At 27.9% G+C, this 10601-nt stretch overlaps 2 protein-coding genes across 3 annotated transcripts in view; one reads left to right on the top strand and one right to left on the bottom strand.

Annotated features, from left to right (window-relative positions):
* The window catches only part of LOC123003679, a 46685-nt gene that overhangs the window by 32967 nt on the left and 3117 nt on the right, over positions 1-10601 (top strand). For both annotated transcript variants that reach the window (XM_044396606.1, XM_044396605.1), the window contains exon 2: positions 1648-2010. In XM_044396606.1, coding sequence (XP_044252541.1) covers positions 1648-2010 — 363 coding nt within the window. The remainder of the gene's footprint in view (positions 1-1647; positions 2011-10601) is intronic.
* Positions 6401-10110, bottom strand: LOC123003680. The gene is made up of 2 exons (XM_044396607.1): positions 9866-10110; positions 6401-6815 (listed from the first exon to the last, which is right to left on the bottom strand). Exon 2 carries the CDS (start codon positions 6811-6813, stop codon positions 6415-6417), a length of 399 nt encoding a protein of 132 aa, XP_044252542.1. The 5' UTR covers positions 6814-6815; positions 9866-10110; the 3' UTR covers positions 6401-6414.

Here is a 10601-nt window from a genome sequence, read left to right as displayed (position 1 = left end):
TGAAAAATCATAATAATTCCTGAAGCTTGGATTGATCTAAATGTAATAATAAAAAAAACTACTTTATTACTTTATATTTATTTATTTTACCAATAAGAAGAAAAGTACAAATAGAATAYGACCTTAAAACACGAGACAACGTTTAAAGAAAATTTTAGAAAAACTTAAAAAAATTACATATTTCTTAAGACGGTCAAACATTTATTCACGTTTAAAACAAATTTTTGTAAAAAAAATTACAAACTAGTTTTTTTATTTTTTTTAAATTTTCTGTGTTTCTATTTTTCTCTTCTAATTCATATGTATTATTGTGCTCTGAAGTATTTTAAAACACGAAAAAGAAAAAATAAAGTTTTATAGAGAATATTTATTAAAGGATGAATTTAGCAAAAAACTTAAAAAACATTATTTATAGTTTTTTATACTTTGTTTGGAGTTCTCAAGTTTCTCAAGCATCCTATCAYCTAATGCCTAAATGTCGAAACAAATTTTTGTAAAAAGTAAACGCTGAAAAATAATAATAATTCCTGAAGTTTTGTTTGATCTAAATGTAATAATAGAAAAAAAATTAGTTTATTTCACCAACAAAAAAAAAAGTACAAAAACAATAGGACCTTAAAACACGAGACGTTTGGAGAAAATTTTAGAAAAACTACAAAAAATTACATATCTCTTAAGACGCTCAAACATTTATTCAAGTTTAAAACACATTTTGTAAAAAAATGTACAAATTAACAAATTAGTTTTCATTTTCTCTAATTTTCTGTTTCTATTTTTTTTTCTGATTCCTATGTATTTTTGTGCTCTGAAGTAACTTAAAACACGAAAAACACAGAAATAAAGTTTCATAGAGATTATTTATTAAAGACTGAACTTAGCAAAAAAAAACTTAAAAAACATTATTTACAATTTTTATACTTTGTTGGAGTTCTCAAGCCCCTCAAGCATCCTATCAGCTCACGCCAATGTTGGAAACAAATTTTTGTAAAAGTAAACAGATTTGCGTTATTTTATTTAATTTTCCTTGCGGATGAAAGAACAAATCGACCTGTTTTTTGCAACAAACAATTCATATCTTAAAATTCGAGGGTTTGTGAATAAATAACATGGTGATAAATATTTGTCGCTCAAAATAATTAATTTCGCATTCGCTGTCTCCATAATAAAATCAAACCGTTGTAAGTGTCAATTACTAAATTTTTAACGATACACATTTTTTCTCATTTCACGTCCACCCTTGTTCTCCAGCAAATGTTTTCGGTCAACATGAATTTTTATTTTCGCCAGGGTTAATGTTTCATTCCGGCGAGCTTTTGTGCAACCCCTCATAATATTTTAACACTATTTCGACGTTGCGCCAGTTGGGACACCTAATGTTCATTTAAAATTAATGTAGTTGCTGGAAAAAAAAACAACGACACAAACCTAAACAAAACAAGGCTTTTTCTCCAAAAAGGCGTTATTATAAATTGAAATTGGACGCATTGTTTCAGTTTTTTGTTAGTGTTGCCAATTGCTTATTAGTTAGCAATTAGTTATTTAAGAGGAGGCTTAAATGCACTGCCCTGTTAAGCCCCATTAGTTTAAGTTACATGATCTAAATTGCTGTTAATTACCGAAATATCGATTTGCTACTTTTGTTTGCAGTCGATATCTGCATTGGTCTCCGCCTCACCAACATGACAGCCCCCGCGTTGCAGGACCCTCGCAAAGACATGGAACTGCATTGCAGGTTCGACATGGGGGGCGAGGAGCTCTACGCTGTCAAATGGTACAAAGACGACCACGAATTCTTCCGTTACACCCCAGCTGCAGCTGTCAGTATCACCCAATTTCCCGTAGATGGGGTGCATGTTGATGGGCAAAACAGCAGATGTATGCCCGAAGGATGCGATCTCTTGCTGAAGGAGTTGTCCAGACCCCAGAGTTCTGGGGCTTATCGATGCGAAGTTTCGAGCGAAGCGCCGGCGTTCAGACTTGCCTCGCAGACGCATAACGTCACTGTTGCAGGTGAAATTTTATTAAAACATAAAAATTATGTGTTTATAATACAGGGTGTGTCAGAATTCGCCTCTCATAGAAAAATTTCAAGACAAGATGCCAGGAACATGAAAAAAGGTTTGAAAAATTCTATCTGTCATTTATTTTTTGTCACTTGATATTTTTATGTCTATTTAATGATCTTGTATACAGAGTGTCCCAGCGAGTTGAAGAAGTCTATTAGTGACCTTTAAATGGTAAAATCACAAAAAAAAATGTGTAGGACATTGATAGATACTAATCTAGTGCATCACCTAAAATTATTTTTAACCATACAGCATGTCTCAAAAATAAGTTGCGATACAAACTTATGTTTTTTAAATGAAACACTATATTTCTTTGCATTTTTGGATGTAGTCTTTTAAAACAATGTTAAACTTTTATTAGTCGATTTTGCTTAGTTTCAAAAATAAGACGGTTTTTTTGACGAAAACATGCACTTTTTAAAAATTCATTACACAAAAACTAAGACAACTAGAACAAATTTTTTTTTACTTCTGCAAAGAAGAAGAAAGTACGGAATTTAAAAGTGAAGCAGCTTTTTAGTTTTTTCCATTTGTAAAGATTAATAAATTAAGAAGTTTGTTAAAAGTTAAATAAGTTAAAAAAAATTAAATAGAACACCTTTTTTTATTTTTGCATCTAATAGATTGATAAATTGTCTATCTAAAAAAATTAACTTTTAATGTCTAGAATTGATAAATAAAAAGATATTTAACATTCAATATTAATTGTAGCAACAATGCTTGTTGCTTGTTAATACTATGGCCACTATAGTAATTCCACCACGGATCACTTATCCCTTCATTTATCTAGGGATTGTTAAAGTCGTTATAAATACTGAAATTCGAATTATTTTATTGTAAAAATAAAGAATAATGGATTCAGTTTAACACAAATGTGATTGCACTTTTTGGCTACTGAAACAATAGTAATTATTTTTTTTATGTTTAACGTTAAATATCTTTTTAGTTATTGATTATAAACACTTAAAAGTAAATGATTTTAGAAAGATAATAATTTAATAATCTTTTAAATGCAAAAACAATAAATAGGGTGTTCCATTTAACTTTTTTAAGTTATTAAACTTTTAACAAACGCCTTCATTTTTTTATCTTTGCAAATGCAACACACTAAAAAATGTTACAACCTTATAGCTTGTACCTTCTTCTTTGCGGTAGTAAAAAAAATATTTCTCGATGTCTTAGTTTTTGTGTAATAGATTTTTTAAAAATGCATGTTTTCTTTAAAAAAAACCGTCTTATTTTAAAACTAAGCAAAATCGACCAAAAAAAAACATTGTCATAAAAATCTACATCAAAAAGACGTTAAGAAACATATGGTGTTTCATTTGTACTGTAGCTTATTTTTGAGACACGCTGTGTAGTTGAAAATAATTTTAGGCGATGGACTAGATTAGTATCTATAAATGCCCTATATTTTTTTTTATTTTACCATTTAAAGGTCACTAATGGACTTTTTCAACTTGCTGGGAGTTGCTGGTTGTTATTTTATAATTGCTTAGTAAAGATACAAAAAATTTGCTAATAAAAGCCGCAAATGACATTAAAAAGAATTACAATTTGGGATACAGCTTCCTTGTTTCCGCTCTTCTAATAGCTTGTTGCAAAAAACTTGTAAAATTATTTTTCCAACAGAAATAAATAGAGTCAATGTGCAAAATTTAAACTCTCAAAATTTCGAAAATTTTATAGATAGAATTTTTTTCATGTTTCTAGTATCTTACCTTATTTTTCTCTGGGGCGTGAGTTCTGGCGCACCCTGTATGTTGTTATATTTTATATCAATATAAAAATAACTATTCTGTTATAATGTAACCAAAACGGGACGTTGTTTGGTTACATTTGAGATTAGTTGCAAGCTGTAATCTTGTTTTGCAAAGTTTCTGAAGCTTAAAACAGCAAAAAGTGTTATTATACTTAAGGATATTGCCAGAATGGGGCGAATAAATTATTAAGTATTTAAGTGGAAGCAAAACAGAAGTTTGTTTTACTTGATATTGTTTAGAATTTTGTTGTTTTTATGAAGCCTTGACGAAATTGGTTTTTTTGAGTTTATGTTGGGAATGTTGGATTTCAAGATCTATCACTTTTTTCTCTATCTATCACCAGCACTTATCTAATTAATCTTTCAATTTTTGCAAGTTTTTTACTTCTTTTTTCTGTTGTTTGTTTTATGTGTATAAGTAATACATCTTTTTCTGTTTTTGAATATTTAACTTTACATTTTTTTTCTCTAACTTTTCTGTCTTTTTGTAATGTTCTAAAACCTTCATAGGTTTAATATTTGTTTATTCGCAAATGTCACAAAAGTGACCACTTTTGTAAAAGTAAAACTCTTACTCTATGACATGTACCAATGTTGTTATGGATGTGTCAAATTTTACGACTTTTGTTTTACAATAAAAACCATCAACACTTTTTATTTTGCAAAAATTCTACAAATTTTACAAAGTAGACCCCACAACCTTTATATCGACAAAAAGTTCATAAAGAATGCCATGCAATGATGCATTAAAATATAGAATTTTTATTAAAAAAAGTTGAATTATTGCCATTTATAATTTGTTATTTTTAAAAAATCGTAGCAAGCAACGACTTAGAGTTTCTCTTTATTTCAAAAATGTGCTAAAGCTTAAGTAATCGACTAAAAAAAAGTTGGTTGAGTTATCTTGAATGGTTCTCAAGTTATGAATTTTTCTGTGGGTCTATTATTCACGACACTATTTTGAGACATAAAAAACTATTGCAGATAAGTCTAAGAAAAAAAATCCAAAAGTGTATCAAAAATTGAGGCTTTTCATTAAAAAAAAAAACAAAACTTAGTTGTGAATCTTATTTTGGGACACTTGTATTGAATAAAAATATTTTTAGAATGTGCCTCATTGTAAATTCTATCGTTAAAAAAATCAAGTCGATCCGCAAACCCCTTCAGATAAATTAAAAATGAATAAATAAATTTATCAGTAAACGTCAAAAATTTTACACTTTTTTGTTTAAATGACAGAAGTAAAAGTTCTACCTTCACTGTAGGCATAAAAGTAAAACTTTTGTGTCTAGGCTTAAAAATGAAACTTTTAGTTAAAATAATCTAGATACCTATAAAACTGTCATTTTTTTAACGTTTGTGGATAACAAAAGTTATTCATTAAAAATTTTAGGAGCATATACGTATTGTAACACTTTTAATTTTATTAACGTTACGTTTTAACTGCGTTACTCATGTAGTATTATACGTTTACTCATTTACTTTTTGTTTACATTATTTTATTATGTTCTAAAGTCCTTTAATTTTAATAACCTTTTTAGGTTTTGTACATTTTTATGTTATGTTACTATAATATTTTACAATACTTAGTATTTTCTTACGTTTTTATTTTTTTACTAGAATTGATCCGAAAAATTTTAGCATTCTTATATTCAAATAGCAAAATATGTAGATAAAAAAGTGATACTTTATGTGGTGAAACTGAACGTTTATTTTGCCAAATGTAGTGAGGCAATTAATTCAGCTGAGCCACATTTTTGCTCCGAATAATTAATGTACAACACTTTATCCACAAACGTATTCAAATCAAGAGTAAAGAGCAAAAAGTAAATGCACAAAATGATCAGAACGCTTTGCCAGTAAGAAAATCATAACAACGCTTATAAACAAAATCATTCATCAGTATCAGGATTAGTGTTAAAATTTTCGCAAATGTTTATTAATTTAACTAGTGCAATTAGTAGTGCAATATGTCGAATGCTGATGAAATTGCTGAAGCAGTGAAAGAGACACAAAAGAGACATTATTAAGTAAAAACGCTTAGGCGCAAAAATAGAATTTCCACACTATGGCTGACAGGTAAAACTTTTATTTGTGACATATTGTCATAAAAGTGGTTACTTTTGTGACATTTTCAGATAAAAACATTTTTGACCTTTTATAGTGCATTTTAGGCTTCAGTTTTTCAGAATATTGTCATTGTCGAGTTGATATTGATAACGCTGTAAATTTCAGCAGTGTTGACATGAGGGGGTGAAAACTCGGAAAAAATTTGTCAAAACAATTACAAGGATGATAATAGAAATGGGGTGGGGCATGTTAAATCCGGGGAATCCTGGCGTATGCGGTAATTTAGATTGGATGTGTTCCAGCTTGAACCTACGTGCGCGATTCCCGGATTATAGTTTCTTGTTGCAAACAAGAATATAATTGAAACTTGCTTCATTAAGTTCCATATAAAACTTATTTATTTCTGTTAATATCCCCAGGAAATTTTCACTAACCCTCATCAAAGTAATTGACGTTTAATTAGAAATTAATATCGACGTAACATAAATTCGCAACTCGAGCTATTTTTTATTAGATTTAATTATATACAGCTTGCTTTTTTATTAGGACTTTCTCGTTGAGTCGTTTTAGGGTTTTCTTCACTCGATCGATCACTTCGATCTTTTTTTTCTTAGTGGCCTCGTCGCCGTGGTCCATGAAGTCGTAAGCTTTTTGCCAGTGATTGTGCAAGTCGTCTTTCAGAGTCGCGTAGTAGAGATCGATTTGAGACATAGTCATGGCTTCGATGGTACGTTCTATAGACTCCAAAGCATCCATCATATTCTTTAATTCGACTGGAAATATCTCAACAACGGTATCGACTTCGCTGTTATCCAGCTCGCTTTGGTTGTCGTTTAACTCAAAGATTTCGGTTACTTCCGGTTGGGATGGGAGGATTTTCGCACGCTTCGAATGCCTTTGGCCCATTTCAAACATACCTGAAAGAATTGTTTCAGTTCTCTTAATCATTAACTCGAGATTAATTATTCACTTGGGGTTACCGATTCAGGCTTATGCAACTATATTCTTAATTCAATTTGAATTATTTATCTTGGGAACTTCCAGAAGCGATAAATATTTTATATAGCGAATTGTTCTTAGGACTAGTGCAAAATTGAATGGAATTAAATTTTTTACGTTTTTCAATCATTAAGTCCTGAAGCCTAATTAAGCACTCAAGCTTGAACAAAGATATATTGATCGTAAAAAAGAACAACACTATTAATTAATCACAAATTAAATTCTGTTACAAAGCGACAAAGTTAAGAAATCTATTAAAAATTAATTACTTATATCGATTATTTTTTTGAGTAATTAATGTTTTTAAAACACAAACTTAAAACTTTATCGCACAAGACAATGATGAATTTTAAATAATTTCTCAAAATAGTCAATTCAATCGCAATTCTAGTAGTTTGTGTAAAAAAAACATTCACAATTTATTCAATTCCAGTTTATGTTTCTAATTTTTAAGAGAAAAAATCGGTATTTTGTATATTTTCTTCCCGAGAGATTGCAGTACTAGATTAGTAAACAAAAACAAGGAAATAAAAAGTCACTTTATTCCTTTTTGTAAGAAAAATAATATTATTTCAGTCTGGTGATGTTTAAATAAATAGTTGTTAAATTTTATTAAAAAAATATTTTTTTTTATTCCAATTTAACTAGAACTGAATAAACTTTTAATAATTTGGAAAATAATAAGATATTTGAAACAGAAGACGTTAAAAGAAAAGAAAAGAAAAAAAGGAAAAAATAATTAAAATAAAAAACATGAGATTTGAAAAAGAAAGGTGCTTATAACGTTATAAAGTTAGTCTAGTCTTGAAAATTTGTTCTAAATATAACATATTGCTTAAATAACTGTTTTCTGCCAAAATTACACAGCTTTAGCTATTTTTCAAGCAATTTTGCTCTATTTTAAAACAGAAGTCATTCTAAATTAAAGTATTTTATAAAAATAATTGCTTAAAATCTCTTTTTAGGCCAAAATAAAGCAATTTGTGCTATTTCCAATTGATTTGGCTTAATTTTAATCCGGAAATCAACCTGAATCACAGTTTTTCCACAAAATAAATGCTTAAATAACAGTTCTTCCAAAATAAAGCAATTTTGCTCCATTTTACTACAGAAATCATTGTAAATCAAAGTATTTTATGAAAATAATTGTTAGATTTTAAATTTTGTATGGATTATAAAATTTTAATACATATTTATTTATCTTTGTATTTTTATTATACCAATTTTAATTTTATTATTAATTTAGTTATTGTATAAAATTGCACTAATAATAATAAAATTACTATTGCTTAAAAAATTGTCTTTGTTGGTAATTTATTTTTTAATACCATTATTTTTCCTTGTGAAGTTTTGTGGTTTATTAGTTAAATTTTGATAATTTTTTTTTACAAATTTTCATGTTTTTTCGTTTTTATTCACTAAAGAAACGTACATATGACGTAATAAATAATAAAAATTCACTCAGAGCAACAAAGCTGAATATTGAACAAATTTTTGGAGACTTTTGTGTAAAAATTGCAAATTATAAGACTATAAATAAATTAGTGTTTTATTTCCTGTAGGTGTGTGTACAGGGTGATTCTTATAAAGCTTACATTATAAATTTTCAACTTCCAATGTAGCTCTACGACTTAAACTGAGTAAAACGTACCCAAGTTGTTTGAACTTCTTTCATAGTTTTTGAAATATGTACTTTTTTGTCAATTTTTTTTTTCAAAAAATCACAAGTCTTGAATCTTTTACAATAAGTGAATATTTTTTTTACATTTAATAATCAAATATTTGAAAAATATTCTAAAGTAGTTCAAGATTGTCAATTGTTAAATTTTAAAGCTAGTACGATTTTTTTAAATGATAATTGATAACTTAGTTTTATATGAATCAAAAATGATTGATTTCAAAATCGTATTTACATTGTAAGTTGAAAAGTTTCTAATGTAAGCCCTACAAGAATCAGCCTGAATAGTTGGTTGTTTGGTATTATTAATGCATTAACAATTTTTTTAAAGTGTTTTAACTTTTATTAAAACAAAAAGTTAAATAAATTGAGAATGTCAACTAAATATTACGAGGTATTTTGACTTAGAAAATAACAGGAAACATTAATTTTGTGTAATTTAGATCGAATTTATTTAAAACAGGATACATAAAAGCAAGAAAAAAATATATAAACATTGAAACCCTATGAGAGTTGTTTCATTCAGAAATATAATCTTCTTTTCACATTTATGTTGGGTATACTTCTTATTCGTGTAAAATTCAGTGCAATTCTGTATAGTATACACATCTTGAAATGGCGCTTTAAAAACCTTAGTTTTTATTTTTGTAAGAAACGAGAATGGGTTGTTAGAAATGCAAACTGTATGCTTAAAGCTGTATATTTCTTTAACGTAAACTAAAAACTGAATAAACATCAAATTTGATTGAGTATTAAACTATAAATGAAACTGTAATATTAGTAATAATGGATAGAGCAATTAATTACAAGATTAATAATGAGGTCGTAAATAATAAACAAAGTATTTAGCCTAATTATTTATAGATACTGGTGGAAAATGTGATATTATACTATATCATATAACGTCCAGTCATTATAAAATAAATAATGAAGAAACTAAAAATTTCATGTAATGTTTTTTTCATCGTTTTGGTAGTGTTTAGCCGTGTTCAACGTCCCGGAAAATTTATTATTTGTTAACCAACATGAATCCGCCACGATTATTTCCTCTTTATCGTTATTGTTGAATCAAAATCAGCCCAATTTGGAAAATAAATGTCATTTTATTTATCGCCCTTCTCCATTATCATTACACAAAAGCGGCCGTTAATAGAACAAGAACATAAAACATTCATGCCATTCAAATTCATTATTGACTGAAATAAAAAAGGATTTGAATCTATAATTAATTATTGTTGGTTCTCTTTTTTCATTCTTTGCCTCTCTAATTGTACTAAAATATTGACTCACCTTTTAGTGTGTTATGTTTTTCTAATTGGGACGACTTTTTCCATCGCTCTTTTCACACTGCATGGGAATTGGAGCAATAAATTTAGATAACACGTTTCAGCGGTGATAATAAATCGGAGATAAAACGCTTTCCAAGCTGGAGTTGTTCTGATAAGTTTTTATTTTTCCGATATTGATACAAAAATAATCAGTTTTTACAAACGTGCTGAGGGTAATTGCCAATGACGATCGATTAACAGCTAATCTAATCCATTACATTTGCCGTTTTAATGCACCAAACAAGATATTCGATAGTTTCAACTGCGATTTAACACCATTTAGCTCTCAGTTAATTTTAAAACTGGTATAAATAGCTCTAATTTAACAAATTAAATAACTATGAATAAAAATATTGGATTAAATTACACTACTATAAAGGCCTAAACAGAATTTTAAATACAGATTGTATTGTTAAAATTTTTAAAAATTATGTAGGAAACTAACTGCATTGCCTGAAACTATTTTCAACTATACAGCGTACCCCAAAAATAAGTTACAATACGAATTAATGTTTTTTTTTTTTTTAATAAAACATGTTTTTTGGCATTTCTGAATATAGCTTTTTAATAAAATGTTTTTCAGCTAAACTTTGCTTAGTTTTTGAAATATAAAAAGTATAGGTACTCTTAAAAAATTTATTACACAAAAACTACGACAACTAGAAAAAACTGTTATAACTTCAAATAAAAGTACAAAC

This window comes from Tribolium madens, unplaced genomic scaffold, assembly GCF_015345945.1.
Source record: "Tribolium madens isolate multiple individuals breed KSU strain unplaced genomic scaffold, Tmad_KSU_1.1 Scaffold_1;HRSCAF=32;Tcas5.2_LG8, whole genome shotgun sequence".
Taxonomy (NCBI): Eukaryota; Metazoa; Arthropoda; class Insecta; order Coleoptera; family Tenebrionidae; genus Tribolium; species Tribolium madens.
Note: the sequence above shows the minus strand (reverse complement) of the source record. Positions and strands in the feature narration are given on the sequence as shown.

Bases quoted from the DNA above. Each gene is read 5' to 3' on its own strand.
- LOC123003680 (XM_044396607.1), bottom strand. From the start codon at position 6,813: ATGTTTGAAATGGGCCAAAGGCATTCGAAGCGTGCGAAAATCCTCCCA.